At 39.1% G+C, this 26,064-nt stretch overlaps 1 protein-coding gene across 1 annotated transcript in view; it reads right to left on the bottom strand.

Moving 5' to 3' along the window:
* The window catches only part of rasgef1ba (RasGEF domain family, member 1Ba), a 119,517-nt gene that overhangs the window by 73,148 nt on the left and 20,305 nt on the right, over positions 1-26,064 (bottom strand). Inside the window, exon 3 of the mRNA XM_063897874.1 lies at positions 15,325-15,378. Within this exon, the coding sequence (XP_063753944.1) occupies positions 15,325-15,378 (54 nt within the window). The remainder of the gene's footprint in view (positions 1-15,324; positions 15,379-26,064) is intronic.

The following is a 26,064-nucleotide window of genomic DNA, read 5'->3' as shown; positions in this document are numbered from 1 at the left end:
ATGGACAATCAATAATATGTTTAAATTAAATGGAACCGATTTCTGTAAAACAAACCCCAAAAAATCTGTCTGTTGTGTTGTGCGTGTGTTACGTGTGTAAGTTGTGTCTACCGTGCGCAAAAGCGCCATTCGCACCTATTCGCGGCTATTTAATTGACATGTTAGGTTATGGGGGGGGGGGGCGGGGAGTCCAACTTGTTTTTATAAAATAGAGAGACCCCCTTGAAGACAAAAACATAATTCGAGCACTGTCTAAAATGTAATACAGCATATAACTTATTACTGTCTTTTTAAAGTAATAAGTTACATTACGTTATTACTGTCTCTGAACTGTAATGCGTTACACTACTTTTGCATTACTTTTAGTTACTTTCACCAAAATAACCTCAAAAGTATGGCTTTATGCTAAAATGTAGTTTATTGCAGCTCATTAATTAAAGCTATCTATGGCAGTATGCTGAAATTAAACTAGTGCTCCGTTTAAGTGGGCTGAATAATCTGTGATACCGGTAACATGACGTCTCTGTGTGTTATTAATAACATGTTAGTGGAGCCTCTGCACGGCCCTGTGACCTGCTGTATATCAACGAGTCTCGGTGGCAGCGTTAGCTCACCTGGTCATTGGTGTGTTAACGGAGATTTGGCTGACAAGCTTTCTAAAAGCCGGCGATTCCATAGAGGACAGAGGCTGCAGATCTTCAACACTCTGCCACGAGTCTCTCAACTTCTCGGGGTTCAACCAGCAGACCCAGAGAAAGTTACCTTCTGTTGCTTCGGCCTGCGCGCACTCCTGTCTTTTTCTTTTCTTTTCTCCGAGCCTGCAGCTCTGCATTGTGAGCCTGCAGCTCTGCATTGTGAGCCTGCAGCTCTGTATTGTGAATCTGTTTCTGCAGCCCTCTTAACCAATAGTAAACAGGCTTACTGAGTTACTATTCTACCGGCACGATTATTTCTCTGGTGTCGGAATGTCTTGTGATGTTTGTGAATTCTTAGAAACTAAACACCACATCATTTCAGGTTAAAGTGTGTTGTAACTGCGTTACTGAGAATTGTAACAGGTATTATATTACCCACATTTCAGGAGTAATGCGTTATATTACTGCGTTACAGCAAAAAGTAATTCATTACTGTAACTCCGTTACTTTTGTAACGCGTTAAACCCAACACTGGTTACAGCTGTCCGGCACCGTATTAACCTGATACTGATTATCTGATGTGTGTTGCATAAGACTTTCTTTCGTTTCGTAATACTGAATAAAACTACATGAGTTATCAATATGTACAGAAATATGCTACAAGTTGGGAAAATCGGAATTCAATACACACATTTCCTCATATTGTGTTACTTCTCAATGATTTGTGTCATTCACCTTGTTATATGTTCACTATAATGTTTGTATTATTACATTTGTGGGCTTTAGAAAACATATTAGACTATCCTTGTTGCTTTTTTGATTTTCCGGTAGCGTCTGTACTGACACTGGCCAATATTATATCATACACAGCTCCGGAAACATTAAGAAACCACTTCAGCATTATCAGTTTCTCTGGTTTTAATATTTATAGGTTTGTCTTTGAGTTAAATGTTGTTGTTTATTAAATTGTATTCTATAAACTGCTGACAACATTTCTCTGTGTTGGAATTCAACAGACACTGGATTGGCTGCCATACATGTAGAGATGAACATTTAAGAACAATGTGAAGTGGTCTCTTAATTTTTTCCAGGGCTGTATATATACTGTGGACATTTATTTCAAAGTACTTCAATTTAACTACTGCTGACTTTTTTTGTGTCTCCAACTTGTGGGAGTATTTGCACATAGCACAGTACATGCCCATATATATACACCAAAAATGTATATACACATCATGGCAAGTTTTTCTACAATAAAAGTTGTATTTCTAATATTAGATTCTTTAAAAACAATTGTAACCCAACACAAGTGGAATGCTTTCTTACCAAATCAACTATGCTGCTAAAATACAACAAGAGAAGGCAAAATGATTACATTTGCTGATGCTTTACTTGCTTCTCAAGGTTAAGTTCTTGCTGAAGAGCTTCATATTTATCAGCCTGGAGTTCATCTGAAAACTTTGCTTGTCTGAGTGCTTAGGCCATTTTGAGCTCCTCAAAATCTTTTTGAAGATCCTTCTTCTTCTTTTGACAAAACTATGGACATCAGTGGCATTAGTCAATTTGTCGATGGTCTCTGCGTCACTGAACATCTTCAGCCTCCAGAGTTGTTGCCGTGTGTCCCTTACCATGTTTAGGTACTTTCGTTTTAGGGTCTTCTGGCAAGACAGCCATTCTTTATTCAATTGCAGTTCCTGAGAGATCTTCAGCTTAATTTCGTGCTCACGGAAGTTTATGGCACTTGCCCTTCCCAACAGCTCATTCAGCTCCCTCACTTCATCCTGCAGGATGCGGGGCTCCTCCTGCTGTCTTCTGCTAGTTCCCATAAAGAGCTGAGAATTCAGGTGATCCAATTCCCCCTGGAGAGACTCTGTTTGGATCCTCTGTTTCTCCGCTTCAGTGGTGAGCTGCATCACCTTCGCCTCCTGATGGCCGCAGTAGATTTCGGCACTTTGCAGTTGGGAATTCAGCTCCTCCACCTGCTTTTTAAAACGATCCCTTTCCTTCTGACACTGTTCCACCGTTCTGGTCCAGGAGGGGACATCTAGCTTCCAGCCGTTCTCCATCATTAGCTGGTAGATGCAGTCTGTGACTGATGAACACCTCTGTCTTTCTCTGTGTCGAGGATTGGATCTCTCAGGCTGCTGTGTGGGAAGCTTTTCTGGTAGGAAACTGACTCTGGATACAAAGATTCAAAAGTGTCTTGTGATGACCAGCTGTTGTCATAACACACAAAGAATAGAAGTGTTTCATGAATGAGTTCCACAGTTTCAATGAACTTTCTCTTTTAGAGTTTGTTCACAATAAGAGTTAAAAACACATGTTTTTTTTTATGATTGTCATTGTCCTAACCATCGGTATTGCAGCACTGATGTTTGTTCATACCCTTAAAATAATCTGCATGTACACTTTTCCTAATAAATAAACTCTTGTTGTTGTGTTGTCATGCAACCTTACAGTTATTTAAAAAATGCTTTGCTGCTGAGTCAATAACTGCACGACCACAAGAGTTTATTTATTAAGAAAAGTGTATATCAAAGTCTTTCACATAAAACAAACATATTAAACTCTATGCTTTGATTGCTTTTAGTAGAAGAACGAGAAGGTGGAGCACTGCAGTGACTTCCTGGAGTCTCCACCGGTTGCCATGTAACTACAAGAATTCTAAAAATGCCTTCCTGATGAGAGTCAATTTTTGCATGAAGACAGTTGGTTGTTTTTCAAAAAAAGTGTAGTTTTTGGGAGGTATGCCAACGCTGACCTACCCCTGACGCAGATCATAAGAGCATCTGTATTTAAATCAAAGCTGACTGTTTTGTGTGGATTCCCCCGAAACAAACTGTTCAAGAAAACATATGAGATGGTCGGTCCATGTTAAATGAATGTTAACATTTAAAACTGTGGAACTCTGGATGTGACAACCCTCTTCTGTGTGTTATGACAACAACAGACAATTTCAACACAAACTGAGTTTGGAGGAGCTATATACCAGCTAAAAATGGAGAACAGCAGGAAACAAATGGTCCTTTCCAAGTTAACAGGAAAATTGAAAGAGTATGAGCTGAACAAGGAGGCTCTTAGAAAGCAGGTGGAGGAGCTGAAGTCACAGATGCAAATCCAGTGTCAGGAGCAGAAGGTGAAGCAGATGATGCAAACAGAGTCTCTCCAGAGAGAAGTGAAGAACTTAAAACATCAACTCTTTCAGGAAAAACGCAGAAGACAGCAGGAGGAACCCAACAACCTGCACGATGTACTGAGGGAGCTGAATGATCTGACGCAGCAGTTGTATGATGAACTGATAAAAAAGACTGAAACTGATCAGCTGTATCATCAGAACACCATAAGAGAGAAGGAAACCAGCAATGATCTGAGGCTTGGCGATGCTGACACCATGGACAACATTGCCTCTGACGTTCATGATATCAGATGTTGGCAAATAAAGGATCTTGAAAAAGACTTTGGTGAGCTCAAAGTGGCCCACCAAGAACTTGAGCATGTGAAAGTTGCATATCAGATGAAGTTGAGGTATGGAATGGAGTGGATAGCTGAAAGGGAAAACAGCCTAACCAAACAGCTAGAGAAAGACATGCAGTCCGGAGATGACACACAGCAGTTGAGTTCTCTTGATGAGCAGTTAAAGGAGGCCGAGCATCTTATGACTTCCCACTAACCTGCAGGCTGAGGGGAAGGTCAGTCTAGGCCTCCAGAAAGAAACCATCATGCTATGGGAAGAGCAGGACTACGAGAATGGGGAGAAGACCAAGGAGACTCTGTGATTTGCCAAACGTTGAGCTTCTGAAGGAGGTCAAACAATCCGAGGAGACGACTTGAGAATGATAAAAGTGAAACACTCAAGACTTAAAGGTCAATAAAGCTTTAAAATAATATGCCTGTTTTGTATAGATGATTTGGAAATACACGTACAGTGGGGCAAAAAAGTATTTAGTCAGCCACCAATTGTGCAAGTTCTCCCATTTAAAAAGATCAGAGAGGCCTGTAATTTTTATCATAGGTATACCTCAACTATGAGAGACAGAATGAGAAAAACAATCCAGGAAATCACATTGTAGGATTTTTAATGAATTAATTGGTAAATTCCTCTGTAAAATAAGTATTTGGTCACCTACAAACAAGCAAGATTTCTGGCTCTCACAGACCTGTAACTTCTTCTTTAAGAGGCTCCTCTGTCCTCCACTCGTTACCTGTATTAATGGCACCTTTTTGAACTCGTTATCAGTATAAAAGACACCTGTCCACAACCTCAAACAGTCATACTCCAAACTCCACTATGGCCAAGACCAAAGAGCTGTCAAAGGAGACCAGAGACAAAATTGTAGACCTGCACCAGGCTGGGAAAACTGAACCTGCAATAGGTAAGCAGCTTGGTGTGAAGAAATCAACTGTGGGAGCAATTATTAGAAAATGGAAGACATACAAGACCACTGCTAATCTCCCTCGATCTGGGGCTCCACGCAAGATCTCACCCCGTGGGGTCAAAATGATCACAAGAACGGTGAGCAAAAATCCCAGAACCACACGGGGGGACCTAGTGAATGACCTGCAGAGAGCTGGGACCAAAGTAACAGAGGCTACCATCAGTAACACACTACGCCGCCAGGGACTTAAATCCTGCAGTTCCAGACGTGTCCCCCTGCTTAAGCCAGTACATGTCCAGGCCCGTCTGAAGTTTGCTGGAGGGCATTTGGATGATCCAGAAGAGGATTGGGAGAATGTCATATGGTCAGATGAAACCAAAATAGAACTTTTTGGTGAAAACTCAACTCGTCGTGTTTGGAGGAGAAAGAATGCAGAGTTGCATCCAAAGAACACCATACCTACTGTGAAGCATGGGGGTGGAAACATCATGCTTTGGGGCTGTTTTCCTGCAAAGGGACCAGGACGACTGATCCGTGTAAAGGAAAGAATGAATGGGGCCATGTATCGTGAGATTTTGAGTGAAAACCTCCTTCCATCAGCAAGGGCACTGAAGATGAAGCGTGGCTGGGTCTTTCAGCATGACAATGATCCCAAACACACCGCCAGGGCAACGAAGGAGTGGCTTCGTAAGAAGCATTTCAAGGTCCTGGAGTGGCCTAGCCAGTCTCCAGATCTCAACCCCATAGAAAATCTTTGGAGGGAGTTGAAAGTCTGTGTTGCCCAGCGACAGCCCCAAAACATCACTGCTTTAGAGGAGATCTGCATGGAGGAATGGGCCAAAATACCAGCAACAGTGTGTGAAAACCTTGTGAAGACTTACAGAAAACGTTTGACCTCTGTCATTGCCAACAAAGGGTATATAACAAAGTATTGAGATGAACTTTTGTTATTGACCAAATACTTATTTTCCACAATCATTTGAAAATTAATTCTTTAAAAATCCTACAATGTGATTTTCTGGATTGTTTCCCCCATTCTGTCTCTCATAGTTGAGGTATACCTATGATAAAAATTACAGGCCTCTCATCTTTTTAAATGGGAGAACTTGCACAATTGGTGGCTGACTAAATACTTTTTTGCCCCACTGTATGTGACATTAGAAATAAAATCTTCAAATCAGAAAAATCAGTTTTCCTTCCTTAGTCTGTTGTAAAGAGCTAATAATTAATAAAAGTTAAGGTTTAAGGCTAGACTATTCTCACACTCTAAACTCAAAAGAAAATGTTATATTCGTACATGAATTAAAGAAGGAGTTAACTTACATGCATGAAAGAACTTTCCAATAATATTTATAGTAAAGAATATTTATTTTAAAATATAGTAACAGTATTCCTATACAAATAAATGACAAACTCTAGGCTAACGTTAATGTAGAGGTTGTTAGAAAATGTTAACTACCTATCAAGCTAAATATTGTATTAATTAGTACAGCAAAACTACAATACTAAGATAAAACTGATACTCAGGGGTGGAGAGTCACTAGTGCATTTTTTAGTGCAATTATGCAATGATTGTAATTGTGCTTGAGTAATTAAGTTGTGTTAATAATTATTTCTACTTCCTTAGAACGAAAAAGCAAATTTCCAATGTATTACTTCATTTACTTAATACATTGCCTTACTGGTTACTTAACTGATACAGACTAATAATACTAAATATTACCAACAAATACAATATTACGTTTTATTATAGAGCAACAATAAAGTAACCTTCAAACTGCATTAATATATCAATTGGTTCAATACAATAATATAATCTACAGATTTCTAAAGGTTATTTTGCGTCACACTTGATACTGTACTATAGAACCTTAAGTACAATTTTGAAGGCAGGGTTCTTAATTGTAACATAGTATTTTCACACTGTGGTTAAACTATTTTACTTCTGCTAGTAGAGATGGAAAGTAATTCACTGGTGAAATACTGAAGCTTTTATTTTGAAGTAGCCAACAAGTTACTGAGTACTGTCTACCACTGATTTCTTAAAATGCAATGTAACAGCCACAGTGAACTGTTTTTCCCTCTAGCATATCATGAAGCCAAACACCTCCCATTACATTTTTGTAGTCACAAAATATCACTTTTCAGTAAAACTGCAATTAATAGAGCACACTTTTATTTGCTTCAATCCCTGAATTCAACAACAATATATTGGGTATTGTCACAAGCCGAAAAGTAAAGTAGTTACATTTTGTAGAAATATGTCCATTCTTCAGATTGGTGGACCCTTACGGACAAGAGGAAAATAAATAATCGGGATAAACATATTTAGACGTTATGGCCTTTTTTTTTTACCATTCTGGTAAAAATATCCTACGGTTTTTTGCGGGGTTATGAACTGGGCGATTGAAATGTGTACAATAAAGCCGATCTAACACTGTTTAGCGAGTCCACAAAAGTTAACGGCATCTAACAGTCAGAATGTTTATCCAAAATCCTTACATCCTTCTTTCTATATTTGGATCGCACAATGTCTCCACCATCAAACATGTAGAAATAACTGCATACCACCTGCCCATTAAGAGTTACAGGGTGTAGTTTATACAATTATCAGACATACACTAATCCTCCCACTCTGCCAAGATGTCCTGTCAATCAAAACACAGTGAAAGAGGAACAGTCTCCCTGCAGGGACATAATGGACGAACACAAACAATAAAGCTGCTAATTACTGAGACATTAATTATCTGCCAGCTTTACAATGCACAACACTGGTGATGTCACTATATTGCGGAAGTAAAAAAAAGGAGTCCAATGGAGGCGTTTCAGGTGGGGGGGGGGGAGTGCATGAGAGAGAAACTCCCTCTAGGGGGAACTTTGGGATTTTAGCCGTTGCTGACCATTTACATGCACAAAAACACACCACATTAAAGGGAATCATATTAAATCAGAAATCATAAAGGGCTCCTTAACAGATTGAATATGTCATTTTTGGTGATGCTTTTTCTAAAATCAGAACTAGAATTAAGAAGTTGGTTTACACAGAAGTTTCTTTGACTACTGAAACAAATTAAAAATAAATAGAATATTTACACAAATTATAATTAAGTGAGGAACTGGGTACAGTAAAATATAATATAAATGTGTTGGATAAACCTTAGTTACAGCCCTGGATTACCTCAGCTCTGTGACGGACGTTGCAACAGCCATGTAATTGGGCCAGACAGTGCGTGCAAATTTACTCAGCCTTATCCTGTTGTACCATTTAACAAACGACTTAACAAATGTAATCTCACTAAACTCATAAAAAGCCTTTCCTTGCCACCGGCCAGGATTCATCATGAATAAAACATTACCACCCCCTTATATTTTGAGGAAAAATACCCTGCTTTGAGGCTGACATTAATATTTGTGTCTCCTTTCAGTTCAATGGCAAACAGAGACACATGGCTAAAATCCCATTTGCTTAATAGTTGATGTTTGCATAGTGCAGTCTTGAGCATCTTTAATGCATACATTTAAAACACAAATGTTGGAACATGACAAGAGGAGCTTTTTGTAGCACTCACCCCAGGCGTCAGATTACATTTTTACTGCGTTTGATTCTAGAGAACAGAGAGAAATAAAGACATTCTGATTGCAGGCGTGCTAATCAGTACATAAAATGCATTCTTTATCTCTACATGTTTAAATGGTATGTCCTACACTGTCCTACAATATTAAATGTTAAAGTAGGCCATATTATGCTCCTTTGCAGGTTCATATTTGTATTTCCTTTGTACTGGGACATGTCTCCATGCTTTAATGTTTAAAAAGCTCTTTATTTTTCTCATACTCTCTGTGCTGCAGCACCTCTTTTCACCCCCTGTCTGAAAGAAGCCCTGTCTGCTCTGATTGGTCAGCTAACCGGCTCTGTTGTCATAGGTTAACTGCTTACAAATGTCCCGCCCATTAGCATGAAAGTAAAATGTTTTGTAGCACTAGCCAATAGAACCGCAAGTAATACATAACGATGTCACTATGTTACAGAAAACAAAGGAGTCAATGGAGGCAATTCAGGCGGGGGGGTTGTAGAACAAAACGTCAAACTCTCTTAAGCTTGTGTAAACATTTGTGATTTTTAAGACTGTTCTTATGGTGATTACGCTACCCTCCAAACTTTCAACTTATCAAGAATTTTCTCTGTTTGGATTCTTGGTTCACTGCTGAATTTTACTAACCAATTTAATGCAACGTGTAGTGATTTATTCATGAAATTTGAATCACTTGATTACGTTTACAAGTTACATTCCATTTTTTTGAGATCATCATTAATTAAGGAACTCCCCGTTTTACTCAGATTCATAAAACCAACCTTCGTTCAGCCTTTAAAGTTAAGCTTTAATAAGATAACCCTCTTCATTGGGGTTAAGCAGCTTAAAGCAGTACTGTGTGGCACTCCCTCCCCAGACAGGTTGGAAATTCACTAAGCCAATTTCATTTCCTCTTGGATTACAGGATTTAGAGAGGGGGAATGGCCGGCAGAGGGGTGATAATCTAAATATTAGCCAACACAGTAATGTGGACCCTCTGTTATACTGAAATCACTCAACAGGAGGGGAGGTGAGTTACTATTCGTGGCATGTAGGAGGTGTGTTTTTTAGCCTTTTTGGTAGATGGGGCTCACCGCCAGAAGGCAAAGCTCTTACCGGCCCATCTTAGTTCCTACTCTACCCTATGGTCATGAAGTGGGGGTTACGACCACGTGCGAAATGGGTTTTCTCCAGAGGGTAGCTGGCATCTCCCCTAGGGATGAGGAGTAAAAAGTAGCCAGTTGATATGTTCCAAGCACATCCAGCTGGGAGGAGACCAAGGGCTAGACCCAGGACCAGGTGGAAGGATTATATCTCCACACTGGCCTGGTATTCCCCCGGCAGAGCTGGATGATTTGGCGAGGGAAAGTGAAGTTTTTGGCCCTCTGCTGGAACTGTTTCCATAGCGACCCTACTCCATATAGGTGGTTCACAATGTAAGGCTTCCATTGAGGCTTCCCGCCGAAACGGAAAAGGAAACCATAGTGTGTTTAAATGTTTGTACGAGTTCAAAGTGTCCTAATAGCTAATTGGTGTCAGTAAGTATTGATGAAACGCTCCTTTGAACGAGAGATGAAATTCAGCCCACTGACATTTTTAGGGAAATAGTCAACATAATCTTGATATTGGAAAGTTAAAAAAACTATGTAAACAAGAGTGTGTGTGTTTGATTGTGCGCCTATGTGTGTGTGTGAGCTTGAGTCTATGTTAAAATGGGACAGACCCTTCCCCAACTTAGTTCAAAGCACAGGCATGTGGCGGCTTATACTGTAGAGCATGTCACTGAATACCAGGTACTAAATGAGCACAGCAGGAACACACACATTAAAAAAAGTACAGGCCAAGCTCGAGACCAACGTTCAGCAGATGACTAAAAATCACAAGACAAGCGGCCCCCTGTTGCAAGTAGCTAACCGTTCAAATGAAACACATTCAAACACATACACCAGATATTCCCACTGCTAGCCAACCGACTAATTTCATCCCTCTGGCTCAGTGTTCATCAATGTGTGTGTACCCGTGTCAAGAGGTCAGCCCGCTTTGACAAGGTTATATAACATCTGAAGGCGTGTGTGTGTGTGTGTGTGTGTGTGTGTGTGTGTGTGTGTGTGTGTGTGTGTGTGTGTGTGTGTGTGTGTGTGTGTGTGTGTGTGACACTGTCCTGTCTGATGCCAACAGAAGGTTACCAGAGATCACACAGAAGGCTCAGAGGCAGTGGGCAGCAGGGGTGGCTAGCTCAATTTATGGCAGTCAGTCAGAAAGTCAGATGATAAGTACTCAAATAGTGCTTGATTTAAAAAATATTTATACAATCTTAAAGTTACAATCGACATTTTGAGGGCAACCAGAATGCTAATATGGCCTGCGATGAAATTGAGTTTGACACTGCTCTAAAGTGACAGCGCCCTCTGGAGGCTGTAGTATGCGAGAAGGAAGTAAGGTGACACTCACTTTGCGGATCTTGGTGAACTAAACTCTCAAAACTTGGTTCCTCAACACATATGCTAACCTCACTATTTAAGGTCAATGTCTAACCTTTGCAAGGTTTTTGCAAGTTATTATCAAAATTGAGTCAAACCATTATGTTTCCCTTAACCTCACCAAGTTAATGTTGTTCCTAAACCTTACCAAAGCATGAGTCTTGTCCCAGCATAATAGTAACATCATTTTAGAAGTGATTAGTTATGGTTTTGGGAGCAACATACAAATCATTGCTTACAAGAAAGACTATTTGTATTCAGATATTTAAAGCTGAAACGCTGCATGTAAAACTGCTAACCACAACTGACACATTGATTACATGTTTAGCATACAACATTGCATTGTGAAGATTTACGGTTGCTTCTTAAGGCAGTAAGAGGAACTATGTTCATTTTATTCTCATTGGTTGCCTAGGGCAATGGAGATCAACCCTTATGGCACCCACCCTGAAACAAGGATCAAAACAGGGCGGAAGGCAATGCCAAAAGCTTGTAAAAAAATGTTTAAACGATAGAGGCCAAGAGTCACAAGGAGGAGTAATGAAAATAGGAGGAGAGGGGAAAACTACGCTTTTTTGAATTTACCTTTGCAAAACTGCACAGTAAATAAATCGTACATTTTCTTTATTGACCAGTGGACAAAGTCTAGTTTAGCTTAAATTGTGTCAATGTCGACAATTGTATCTGCAGGAAACCTTAGTAGGCTTTAGGTGTCGCCATTCTTATTAATAATTCATTTATTGATTGTTTGCATGTTGCACTCTGGACCAAACCAGATGACATCACACCGTATTTATGAACATCTGCCATCAACATAATAAATTCAAGCGGACCATGTGGAACCCTGCTCCCAACTTAGCCTCGGTCAGGAGTTTAATTCCCTGAGGGACCACCCATGTCAAAATGTCAGTGCTCATGGTACTGGATGGTGCTTTGGAATTATCCGGCCTCCAAATGGCACTCATCACATGTAGGCTCTAACAGGATTACATGTCCAACCAAAATGTGAGTGGAATCAAAATATAGCATGCTGTCTTGTATTTTATAGACAGCTGTCTTTGTCTATGCTGTTCATCAGGTTTGACAGAGAAACAGAGAAACAGAATTATATTTATATTATTTATATTAATTATAACTCAAATTTAGCAGAATTATTGATAAATTAACCCAAAGTGTGTTTGCCTGTGGTAACCATGACTTCTTGGTTAATGCAGGACCAGGTTGTGTCATGATTGCATCCCCTTATCTACGATACACCATACTTGCAGTAGAAGGCTATTTCCAGCTGCCAACTATGTGAAACGTCCATAAATGGACAAGGAGAAAAAATGCAGCACTTTGAATCTGGCCCACATCCACGTTCCCAGCAGTGGGTTGCCAATGTTGGAGGAACATCAGGCCTCTGAAGGAGCACACTTCTGCTTTCTTTGAGAAACATGTTCACATAACCAGTGGCCTTACACAAAGCTTATGCAACCATCCTGGATTTTAGAGTTAAACACACATTATTATAGCAATCCCAGCATAGTTCGGGAGTTACGTAACGGATGCTCTAGGTCTGTGACATTAACAAAGGGGAAAGGCCAAATCCTAAAATGAAGAATAAGTGAAAAACATTTTGACAGACGGTTGGATGCACAGTCACACTTACCAAGATTAAATTCCTGCAACAGACATTGCTGCTACCTCATAAATTAGCATTCAGCAATTCCTAGCTTCGTAGCTAAGGTCAACTTAATGGCCGCATTAGCTTAGCATTAGCTTAGCATGAAGACTACAAGCAGGAGCAAAAGGCTAGCCTGTCCCTGTCCCTGTGAGATCTAGCACTCATTAATAAGCCAAAGGATGAATCCTAACTCATAAATTAGCATTTATCAATTAGCAGCATCCTAATGTAAACCACCACAGCTAGATCAGCTTCATGGCAGCATTAGTTTAGTTTAGCATTAAGACTCAAAGAAGGAGCAAAGAGCTATGTCTCTGTCCAAAGTCCTTGTTAATTTATTAATTCCTTGTGTCAAATTTGTTGAATCTGTACATAAGGACAATGAGGTGACATTTGATGGAGTTTTCGACTATAATTATATCTTGACTAACACCAGTTTAACCATTTAGCCAGCACTATGTCTGACCAGATAACTTTTAGCATGCAGCATTTTCTAAAACCGCAATTGCTTCTACAATAATGTCTGTGTAGGGATTATATACACTGAGATAATAAGTTTAGAGCTTGTTATATCAATCATTCCTGAAATAAAAACAAATTATTTGGTATTACTAGCAGAGAACGGCACAAACAGAGAGATTTTCAGTCAGCTTAACAAACCCCACCATTTAAATTCACAGTATTTGCTTTCTCAGTCAGCATCCTGCTTTGGTTGTCATGGGAGACCAATCCTTATTAATGGGCAAAGGCTCCTGATCCATTATTAGTCATTTGGTGCGGTTTTAGTCATCAGTTTTTCCATCTTTAATTAAAACTGTAGAAAAATGACAGCACTGAATTATCTGCCATTAAATTAAAGAACTCATCAGTTAAATTACAGTGGCACCCGAGACTAATTGGCATCAAGCTTTATCTTCTTTGTTGTTACTTTGATTTAATATTCATTTGCAATCTGGCAAAAACATACAGGAAGAATTTGAGAAAATCTTGTAATGTTTTAATGTTTTGTTCTAATTTACAACATGTAGAAATTGATAGTGCTCATCCCAGTTAAACCTTCGGTAATACAGGTTCATGGTCAGAGTTAAACATAGCTGCATGCTCGATTTATCCTCTATACAATGGTGAGTTCAATGTCCATAAGAATGAAGAAATCAATTAGGTTTTAGGAACAATTCTTTCTTTCTTATTAGATTAATCCCGCAAAGCCCCCCGACGCATGAGGGTTAAGCCGCCTTTGGTGATATTATGGCGGATGTCTTCTTTGTCTGTATGTCCCACTGAGGGTGCTATTGTTCAGCATGCATAATGTTAACATAATCCCCGGGCAGGGCCTGAACCTGTTTCACCTGTGGTTACACACTTTTGAGGCCAATGCAAATGCGTAAGAGATTTCCATCAGAGAGGAAGAGAAAAACTACCCAACCCCACAGCTTTTTAGGAAGGGGGAAATGAAGTCTGAGTGGATTATCTGCAAGACTTAAACCAGTTATGAAGAAAGCCTGTCATTATCTCATGTGGTGGTTCTCATTAGCATTAGCCAATGAACCCTAACAACTCTGATTTTGAACCTCCAATGGGTGCGTATATCCTGAGTGGGGTGATGAACAACAGGGATATTTTAGCCTCTTTAAAAGCCATTTTAACTTTTTTTCAACTAACCAAACAACCATCTATGTATTTGCTTTAATTACATCACAGATCAGGAGTCAAGAGCATAACATTATTTAACTTTTCAATTTTTTAATTATGCCACAAACATCGATAATCCAGCCTGGCTTTGGACCAATTTTGGCTCTTCGCACACTCAAAGGGTTTCAACAAGTCTTTCATGATCAGGCTCTCCGATACATACTGTACCTGTGAATGAACACAGGACCGCCCACCCACATGCTGCAGTCCATTACTGAGACCAGACTGGGAAAAAAGACAGAGCATCCTGCTTATTGGTAACAGGGGCCAACAGTTCTTTGGAGACAGAGCATAAAGGGACACTTTTATTGTTTTCTGATAAATGGGAAATGGACGAATCCATAAATCTGCCGTATTCATTCTGTGCCGCAGGGCTAAGTAATTAAATAACCCTTGTGCCAGTTGGCAGAGCCTCACCGCAGTCTCCCCTCCTCAGATAGATCTAGCCAGGGAAAAAAACGGGCAGCTTAATAATTTTCTTTTTTGCTGGTTAATTGGCTTTTTGTTGCGTCTGCCATTGCCATTTGCATTATACAGAGACCGAGGTAGTCTTTGTGTTCCTCCAAAACATTTTATCGTCAAAAGAGATAAAAGATTTTGCCCATCTGCCATGCAGGGAAATGCATGAATGGTGGAAATTATTTAAAAAGGTATGAATATGAACAAAAACTCAAGATTCCAACATATTGAAAAAGTAAACAGCTCTGAAAAAACACACACACTGTAACACAGCCATCTGTTGCTCAGAGAATTTCTATCCTTTGGAATTTTCGGTTAAATGAATTCCCTTTACTTCCTGTTATTCAATTAAAAAAACACTTCACCCGTAAGCCCTCAAAACGCAAATGTCCTTGTTTGCGAGCGTGCTTGTTCAGTTAAAAAGTTTAAATTGATGTGACCTACCAGTCTGTTGTCAAACCGTGTGCTCTCATTTGTAAAATTCCCAAAGATTGTTGGCTGAAAGGAGGAAAGAGAAGGTTCTGTTATTTTCATACATGCACCAAAACATGTTAAGAAACCATGGGTCTTTGGTATTGATTAGCAGCACTTTCACCTCTCACACATTTTAAGCAACCAGACAGGGAGCTCAAACAGTTATTGATTCTCCAAGGAAAGTAGACTGAGCATGCTTGTTTTACCTCCAAACAGTCAATTTATAGCTAATAAACTTGGACCTAGGGTTTGTTATTGAACACATCAGGTTTGTGATTCTGATTACAACTTTGGGCCATAGAAGTGATGAAGCAGGGGTGGGGTATAGCAATTAAACAAGCAAGTCCAAGCACTTGCCAATAAATGATCTATTAAATAAGGTGTTTATTATTTCATTACCATAGATATCATGGTCATGCCAGGTAGTAACTTTTGATTTAACAGAGAAAAAAAAGATATGAATTCAAAAGTCAAAAATGTTTTACTTTAGTGGGTTTGTTTGTTAACTCCTCAACTCTGAATTCCTTCAGTCATTTATTCCATCCTAAACCTGGCATTTTTGTGAAACTCAATGTAATGGATATTAAATGAATTCCAATACGTAACTCTTTGAGTGAAAATGGAAAAACTGTATAACCTTTCTTTGTTGTAAAAACAGTACAAAGGCATATATTATTCGCCCCCAACTAAGCTACAGTGGGTCCCATTACAGCCCAGTCTTTCTGACACAAGTGATCCAAGTCAAAAGAAATAAATCTTTTTGGAAGAAGCATTAACCTAGCAGAAACCTGCTGCGCTGTGGGCATTGCAACTACAACAATCTGATGGCGCAGGGCGAAAATAATGGCACTCGTAAAATAATCAAATTTTTTTGCAACCATACATGTGCCTTTGAAGAGAGCAATGGAAGTCACAATGCATGCATTTCAAAGGGGCCCTATTATGCTATTTGGAGAGAAACACCTTCTGACGTGATCTTTGGGATTTTAGCCTTTTGAGGACCATAGACATGCACAAAAACCTATATAACACTACAGGAAATGGCAAACCCCAAAATAAGGCTCCTTTAATGTAGGCGGAATGTGCCCTCTAATTAAAGTTTCCAATAGAGAAAGAGCCAACAGAAACAAGGGCTTCTTTTAGCAATTCAGCTGTTAACCCGACACCGAACAAAGAGATGTACAGCAGCCAGATCTCAGGGTGTTCCACCACACAGGTTTATAGTCTCTACATGCAGACAAATCACTGGATTAAAAGAAACAAGGCAAGCATGTAATTAACAGAGTTTGTAGCCGAATTCTGAGTCAAGGAGTCGAGACTATGAACAAATAGGAATTATGGAGAGCAAACAAAAGTGATTTTACACACTGTTGATTCAACTCTCTCGTGATTAGCACCCACAAACTGGTACAGTTTTACAAATGAATCACGGGGAAATTGGCAGCCAGTGAAATAAAAAGCAATTACACCTATGTTAAAGATGCCTTTTTTAATGCATGTTTAAAACAATACATAATAACTCTGTTGCTCCCTGAGTGGGAAAAAAAGGCAAAAGTAAAGGAGGTAAAATAATTGAAAATGACCCTGCTGGCAGCACGAGCCTCCATGTGCTGCCAGCAGGGTGGGCATTCACTCAACTTTAATCTCCTCAAGTTGAGCACTGGCAGGGATTTATGGGTAAAATCCCACAGCTGCATGCTGTTGCATAACTCAGTCCTATCAGCCAACGTGTTTCTCTGTGACACAGAAAGAGGAAATCAATGGGAAGGGCCACTTTGACGCTGCCATGATAGATGTTCTGTTTATTTTCCGTCTGGTAACTTATGAGTATGTGTCCGATTCAGTGTGCACATATTTGTTTGTGTGTTTTCATGCTACTGCAGAATAAGGAACGTTGAGATGTCACTAAAGAATAGGGTCAAACATAATGCTGAGATTTATTTATTTTTAAAGAGGAAATTAACTATTCTCAGGAAATTACTGCTGCCATAATAACGTATGGAGAAATCCTCTTAAACCATATTAGCGAAAAGAGGGATTTAACCGATTAAATCCGGGAGGTTTTGAGCTGTTTGCGTTATCTTGCCAGAGGATCAAGGGATCAACTCATTTTTCTATTCTGAATACATCCTCCTTTTACTGTACAAGCCACATGCAGAGCTGTGGCAGAACATACTAGCATGAACATGGCACAATGACTAATATAATTTACAAGCTGGTTGGATAATACCAGCAAAGTGGTCCAGAATATAGTCTTCATCAAATGGCCTCCTGCATTGGGAGTGGAAGTTTTGTGATGGGTTACTGGTGTAATCTCAGACCTTTTTGACTCTCTGCTATAGCAACGTACAAGCTGTTCCCTAATATCACTTATCCTTATTAGTTATTAATACAGACTGAGTTCTATGAATCATTTATGGGGTAGAGCAGAGACTAATTGAAAAGAAAGGACAGATTGTACAGGTCATCCGTTCACTGGTCTGTTTTAAGATCTTTTTAAATTACAGCCACTGATGGGGCATCCATAGAATCTATCAAACCCAAAAAACATGATCAGAACGCTTTGATTCAATCCACTTCCAACTCAAAGATAAATCCTTTTTGTTTTTAGTTCAGGTCTGCCTCGCTGCTTGATCAGTTGAATCAATTTGCATTTTTGTTTGTGATCAACTTTTAACCCCACAAACAGACAACTTAAATTGCCTTGCCATTATCTCTAAAACACAAGCAATTGTGAGCAAATGCAGCTTTGTTTAGTCTATGTTATGACTGTTAATGTCATCTTAAAGTAACTGTAATTGTCCATTTCCAAAAGCACCAAAAGTTGAGAAGTAACCGAGATCCAGAGAAAGAAAGTAAAATGGAGTATCACAAAGAAAGGATGACATGAGGGAAGCTGCAATGAACAAAAACAGGAAAACCTTTAGTCAACTGTGCCACTCAGCACTTTTCTTTCCAGTGATAAGATAATTGCTTTGGACCTCAAAGCAGTAGTACTAGCTGTGACCTCTGACCCTGTGACATCTCACAACTACACAGCTGCTGATAGAGGATGACCACAGAGAGACCTCTGATCTACGACATCTGACTGAAACTGGGTTATTATCTTGATGACAGGGACGGGCCTGAACTCAAAGTGACCTGGTAAGGTTGCATTTCTATGTTTACAACTGTGAGGGGACTCTTGCCTTTGACCCCACTGACCTCTCCTCGTAATCTTAAATGATTAGGATTCTGTTGTTCACATTTGTCCTAAAGTTATCTGTGTTTCTCTGATTTCAATCTGACATTGTGAAGACTTTCACTTGTTAGCTGCCTTTGTACAGCTTGTGCCAGGAAGAAGTTGCAATATTTTGAACAGCAGTCTTTAAAATGCTGTTAAAACATCTGTTGCATAAGCTATGTGATATTTTTATTTTCTAAACAAATTAAGCCCAGTTTTAATAAAGCCTAAGAGGTTATATAACCTTCCAAAGCCCTTGAGATTTGATTGAATTCCTCAATCTTAGTCTATCTATAGGGAATGTTATGCTAGTATAAGTGGCGAATGTCAAAAAAGGAGATTTTTCAGAAGTCAATGACACCAAGTTCTCAAATTCTGATTCAAATGTTAAAATATCAAATAGTGGTTCAATGTTAAAGCTAGTGCTGTCAATAGGTAAAACATCTGAAGTCCGTTTATCAACAATATTAATCTGTGAATAAACACATTTAAAATACTAGCATTAACTGGTATTTTGGGGGAAGATATAACAACTTCACAGACTTAGAGTACTCAAGTCCTGGACTCGGTCTAGACTGCCAATTTTCGGGACTTGTTACTCCACTCTGACTCAGCGATGGATTTGTGAATTCTCGCGAACTCAGACTGGTGCACTGATGTTACTCGGACTCAAACCTTGGACTCGCAGATTGACGATCGGATCCTGGCAAGTTTTGTCTTGAATCCGGATGTATTCTGCCCCAGGAGTGTGCAGCTGCGAGACGAGTTCCCGTACCGACACACTCATCCCTCCTTCGAGAATTGGTGACTTGACTAAAGCACTGCAATTATACTCTTGGTGTTGCAATACAGAAATGCATGATTGCATGGTTTTGTAATTTATTATAACGTAATTTCGTATTTATTGGTATGAAGTCCGACAATTTTCCGACACTTAGCCAAATAAATGACAAATCTGCTGCCTCTGTATGATGTTGCTACACACAGTATATGCGCAAATGGTAATGCAAGCACAATCTGTTCCTACAGTGGTGACCCTGTCTGCTATCTCCAACTACTGTGCAACTTGAAGAAACTAAGGCATGGTTCAGCAAAATGCCTTTCCTCTGTTTTGACTACACCTAAAGTGAACAAGTATGGAACATTCATCATGGACTAGGGTGTGTCATTACAACAAGGTAGTGATGACTCTTACTGATTTTCAACGATGTCCGGTACATGTAACTCGTGTCAGTTTCTCCACTTCCTTTATCTTTTTAATGTGTTTCATGGTAAACATCTGCCCTGGATAACCGGAGTTTCGCTCAAACTTGGTTTTGCGTTAAGGTCTCCAGATTAATTGTGAGGGTAAACATTGACAGCCCAAGTTTAACCCAGTGTGGGCTGTCATCAGCTTTATCATGCAAAACAAAGCTGTTGTGTAAGGGTTTGGAGGTCAGCAGAGAATTATTTGAAGCATCTAGAGGACCTTTCACAACAAAAGGACTTCAATTTACGTAACAACGACCAATGCAAAAAGAAACAGGCAGCCTGTGCCAACTCAGATTAGGGTCATGGGTACACACTGTGAAAAATCTCCATCTAAAAATCCCCAAATACTTAAGCTCTGTTTATGTTGCCGCTGAAAGAATTTCAAACTTCAGTTCATCCCAAAGCAATTCTAGGTCAGATTTTCAACTTTAAGTGACCCTTTTAGGACTGACATTTTTATTCAGAGCATGAAATCCTCACTTCTTCTATCTCACACTACCTGTTTAGTATTATGAGCCCGGACATGGTGTCATGTGATGTTACAAAAGTTGTGTCAAAGTTTATGTGATTTGTGGACAGCTGCCCCTGACCTAGTTTGAACAGATCTTTGGAGCATGTGACTCATTCTGTCTTTCAACATGAACCAGGTCATGAGCGCATCAGGCTGATGAGTGATCGTGTATTTATAGCTGGTTCTGCTTTTTTGATATTGGTCCGGGATTGAATACTGTATGTATGTATTGCTCTAAGCCCTTATTCTTATTGCTGTCAATTCTTAGAATAACAGTCAATAAATATACGCTTTATATGCAATCAAATCAAAAATCTTGGCCCCATGTGTGGTTTTGTTTTTGTTTTGTTTTTTCCTGTGTGTTATATAGATTTTGGGGCATGTACATGGTCTACAAAGACTTAAGTAAAAGGCTGCAGCAGTCAGACCACCATGGCCTCCCCACTCAATGTTGCAATATTGTGCAATAAACCAATTGTAATGTGCAATAATCACTTCCCAAGAGTTTTATTTGTATATGGTCTCATTACTTGAATATGTTATTTGTGTCACTTCCTTATTTTAAACCGAAACGCCTCCATTGTAGTCCTTTGTTTACTTACGTTACATAATGACATCACTATGTAACACTCGCGCTTCTAATGGCTAGCGCTCCAACACATTGCACGTAGCCAATCACATGCAATGTGTTGGAGCGCTAAGGGGCGGGACATATCTAAGCTGTTGACCAATCACAACAGAGTAAGCTAGTTAACCAATCAGAACAGACTGGGCTATGATTTCTGACAGAGGGTGAAAAGAGGTGCTGCAGCACAGGCAGTATGAGAAAAATAAAGAGCTTTTTGAACATTAAAGCATGGAGACATGACACAGTCAATGAGCCCCATTAATAGGCAGAATTTAATAAAAACGAAGCATAACATTTTTATTTTATTATGTTGGGTCAAAAGAGATCATAATGCTTTTCTCTCCACATATTCAAAATCAAAATATTAAAATGCTAGTTTAATGTAATTCAAATGTCCCTGCTTATGTTATTATCTCTTAATGTGAATAAAGATTATTTACTTTTATGTCAAAAAACATTGAATAAATTAATTGATTCAAGGACAGGAACCAAGGGAAACAACAATTGGATGAATGGGATAACTAAGCTTAGCTTGCAAAAGCCAAGTAAGTTGCTTATTAGTGCAAAACACATTCTTTTCGAGCTACATCTTGGCATATTTAAATTTAAAGCAATAATTAAAGTTTCCTGGCCTCTCTACTTCAACCTTAACCATCCTCTACGGGCTCGGCCTGAAATAACATTCAGAGAAAGTATTTACCTTGTGCTATAACATGAAAGCAAAGCTGACTACAGAGTTACATTGGAAAGTTATCTTGTGGGCTTTAAAGTGGGGATGCTTTAGGTCTGACAGGAAATTAAAATGGAATCAGAGAGTCTTGTAGGAAGTAGATTTGTCAAGAGAGAGGCAAAAAAGTTCACCCTGCGGAATCACTGAGCAGTGTAACCAGTGTAAAAATGTGAAGATAATGGAAAAGAATACTTAAAAAGAAGTGGTTGGTGGTTGTGTCTGAAGTTAATCCAAAACAAAGTTTTTCTCGCCAAAATACAGCAAAACATTTTTGGTTTGATAGTAAAATGTCATCATCAATTTTAGCCATATTTTGTACATTTTGGCTTTGTCTGTTCTATTGTGTATGTACATGTACGCTTTCCAATACTAATAATGAGAAACAATTTGTATTTTTCTTTCAAGGGACATAATGAGTGCTAGTTAGGTTTTTGGACGTATGTGACGGAACACTACAGCTTGTATCAGATAAGTTGTCTTGTGATTTGAGTGAAAAATGTTTTTTTTCCCATGAAAGATTTGCTGTCTCCGACTTAAGTTGTGTGGGTTTGTAGCAGTTTGTCCTCCTGCCAAACCACCTGAAGAACATCAGTCTTCAGAGCAGAACACTAGCAGTTCTGTATCCACTGCCCCTAGTCTTCACTGACTCAATCATGGAAAGGTTAAGTTTTAAACCTTATATAACAGCTCAAATGTCAAGCCTGCACTGTTTTCATGTTTTAAAACCATCTCTTGAATCCATGTGAGAAGCTCAGATGCTGGGGATTTTTTTTTTCTCTTGACTTTTTTTAAACTTCCCCTATTGTAAAAATGTTCATGTCTTTTCATTTTATAAAGCTGGTCTAGTTGCTATATAAATACTGGTTTATTTATGTACATTTTCTAAGCGTCCCTCTTGAAGCGTAAATGACATGTAATGATGAGTTTGATGAAACCCAGTGCAGTCAACATGTCGATGTTTCCTTGGGCAAGATGCTTAACCACTAGTTGCTCCCAATGGGTTAATGTGTATGAATTCGCTTACTTGAGCAGAAATGGCTCATTGTTCTGTATGAATGAGGTGTGAATAATGACTTGTATGTAAAGCGTGTTGAGGGGTCGTTAAGAATGGATAAAGCGCTTTAAAAAAACAGTCCATTTACTATCAGCTGACAGGAAGTTAACATGGTCCCAATTTGCCTAGCAATGTTCTTACGTTCCGACACAGAGTAAATACAGGTATTTTCCTACAAACAGTATGAGAAAAAAACATTTTGAACATTGAAGCGTATGAACATGCTATCACAGACACTCAATACAGAGTATAATACATTAAATAGAACTTTAAATAACAGGCAAAAAAAAAACCTACCTGTGACCCACAAATTATTTATTTGCATTTTAATGAAAATGTAATCAAAGTGGATTTTACAGTTTTAATGATCTACCTATGTTCACATTTTATAGTAATCTGTTTTGTTGTTTGTATGAAGTTTATCTCCACTAAAATCCTTATTGTAATTTAGTTTCTGTTTAGTTTCTGTTGTGTGTGACATTTATATTGATTATTTTACTTTCTGCTTTTTAAATTGTAGTAAAAGTATTTCAAGTTTCTTTCCAGTGGTCATATTTTCCCCGTTTGAAGTTCCTAATTCTTTCAGTTTACTTATTAATTGTATTGCTGATGAATTTAATCTAAGGTCTGCAGTAAAACATGCCCTACTATATATGCAAAGCAGACATCCAAGCTATGCAAAGTTAATTTTAAGCATTCAACAGGATAGCGCTATCTTCTTTGATCCGTGCTTCCAGTCGACCTTTGACGACTAAATGTATTAGTTTTAGTATTAAACGCGTATTTTCTGAGCTGCTCTTGACATCTAAGATTTTAAACTGTATAAATTTGCACAGATAAATAAGTAGATGAATAACCATTGGATGCATGGCATGATAATTTCGCGTCAAAATCAGTTTAAACTTAAAAAAAATAAGGGATGAACACAGGTAATTTGGGCAAAATCAGTTGAACAGGAATATACATTATTAGCCTTATCTGTCGCTACCTTCAGGACACAAGTTTTATTACAACTTTAGTTTTAGAAGATGACTATGTTTGGTATGTACATCAGCACCGAATTTTCTAAATACAAACCAATTGCTTAGGTTTTACTTAAAGTTCTCCTAATATGCTATATTCAAACAATATATTGTAGGGCAATATCTATAAAAATCATGTCTGTGAAGTGTTTTGCTCAAAATACCAAACAGATCACCCATTGCAGCATAGCTCATCCCCCTCTATCTCAGCCCTGTTCCTGAAGTGCTGATTCTGTGGCTGTCGCTTTAAATTTGAGCTGAACTGAAGCTGGCCACGCCCCTTTGGAGCGTCATGCAGCTCGCTCTCCTCTGTGAAAGTTTTCTACCGGGAGAAACTCAGCTAAACGCTGCCGTGATTAAACACCACTTTATGTTCCAAACCACATCAAGCATTATTTCTGAAACACTTCTCAGTGTTTACCACTAGAACAGAGACATTATATGTATTATATACAACAACTCTGAGTCCCTCCTGCAGACATCCTGCTGAATACACACACACACAGAGGTGCTGCGGAGGGGATTCAGCTCGCGACTGTATATGGGGGACGATAGGTTGGGACGTGTCATGTGGGCGGGACGTTGCCACGAGGTCAGTGTAAAGCCAGCCCAAATTTCCGATATGACATCATAACCGAAGCAAATCTGGATCAGCTCATTTGTACCCCCGTTCTTAGAGATGTGGGTAAGGAAGAAAAGAGAGAGGGTTGTATTTTCTGACACTTTGTGAGTCTCCTTACACACCGGGGACACATATTTATGTATAAAAGACAGCAAAAAGTGCATTTTGCATAATAGGGGACCTTTAATAGAGTTTAAACACATCTTAATGTTACCCAATGTGTCCTCCTTAACTTTAGCTGTTATTTTGTTATAATTAAGCGAGGTGCTGCCTCCGCTGGTTTACTGCATCCTTTTGGAACTAAAGAAGAAATATTCTGCTCTTTTTCAGGTTCATAATTGTATTTAGTTCCTCTACTGGGACATGTCTCCATGCTTTAATGTTGAAAAGCTATTTCTTTTCCTCATACTGCCTGTGCAGCAGCATTTCTTTTTACCCTCTGTCTGAAACCAGAGCCCAGTCTGCATTGATTGGTTGGCCGGCTCTGTTGTTAGCCTATTACGTAAAATGTGTTGGAGCGCTAGGCAATAGAGGCAAAGGTGTTACATAGTGATTTCACTACTAAGGCTTCTTGAAGACAGAGGGGTGAGAGAGAAACTCCCTCTGCAGGGAACTTTACAATTTCTTTGATCAAAAACCTATATAACACACAACAGGACACCCCACTCTCCTGGATGTATACACACGTGTTGCTCTAGTGAGTATTTGGGCAGCAGGATGCTGTGAGACAAAAAAAACTAAACTATGGCAAATAAACAAGACTCCCTTTCATCCGTTAATGCTAAGGAAGCACCAAGTACAAGCAGGTTCAGGCCAGCTGCACTATCAATATCTATTCAGAATGTTTCATTGGCACAGGAAAATCAGCGTGACAGAATCCTCTACTGAGTCCCCATGTGAGAAGCACTTTGGTAGACCTGGCCTTAGAGAAAACAAAAAGCCTGGCGCTGACCGCATGCTTGTCAAATGATCAACACAAGCGGTCTTTCCTCTGCTTTGATCGTTGATGAAACAATTTCAAATGATACACCTCTAAACCCTCAATGCGACCTCACAGGGCCGCTCATAGAAACACAAACCACCGGATTACAGACTCATCAGGTTTGTTTTACACTCACTAGACTCAGAGAAAATAGGGAGAGAGTGAGAGATGAAAGATGTGTTTGAGACTTAGGGGGTAGCATCCCGGTGAAGTGCTCAACTTTCCTTCTTTTTTTTAAAACAGTCATCAAGTTATCCTGTGACTCACAAGTACTCGACAATTCGGAAATGCTTAGCCCTGCAAACCCCAACCCAAAGCTCCTTTCAGTAAATTTTGGAAAGAATTAGAACTTAAAATAGATTGTGGTCGAGCCACAATCATTTCCTAAAAAGTCTTCAAATCTTGTGGAAGGTTCCTGAGGACAAAAAAGTGGTCTTTGTTTGTTTGTAGTGTGGAAAGAAGATAACATATTTCAGCATAATGTCAAAAGCTATGCTGACAAAAAATGTGAACGGTCAGGAATACCATTTGCTATTTCTTTGTTAACGTCTTTTTAAGTGTTTAACGTTAAATGTATAGCTTCCACGTTTATCATTCTTGATGGGTACATTGAGTTAGTTGAATTCACTGAACTCAAAATTGAGCAGAGGTTTAACCTTTTAAATGACCTTTTAAAATGTATGAAAC

Source organism: Eleginops maclovinus, chromosome 12 (assembly GCF_036324505.1).
Source record: "Eleginops maclovinus isolate JMC-PN-2008 ecotype Puerto Natales chromosome 12, JC_Emac_rtc_rv5, whole genome shotgun sequence".
Taxonomy (NCBI): Eukaryota; Metazoa; Chordata; class Actinopteri; order Perciformes; family Eleginopidae; genus Eleginops; species Eleginops maclovinus.
The sequence above is the reverse complement of the archived record's forward strand: the minus strand, read 5'-3'. Positions and strand labels throughout refer to the sequence as shown.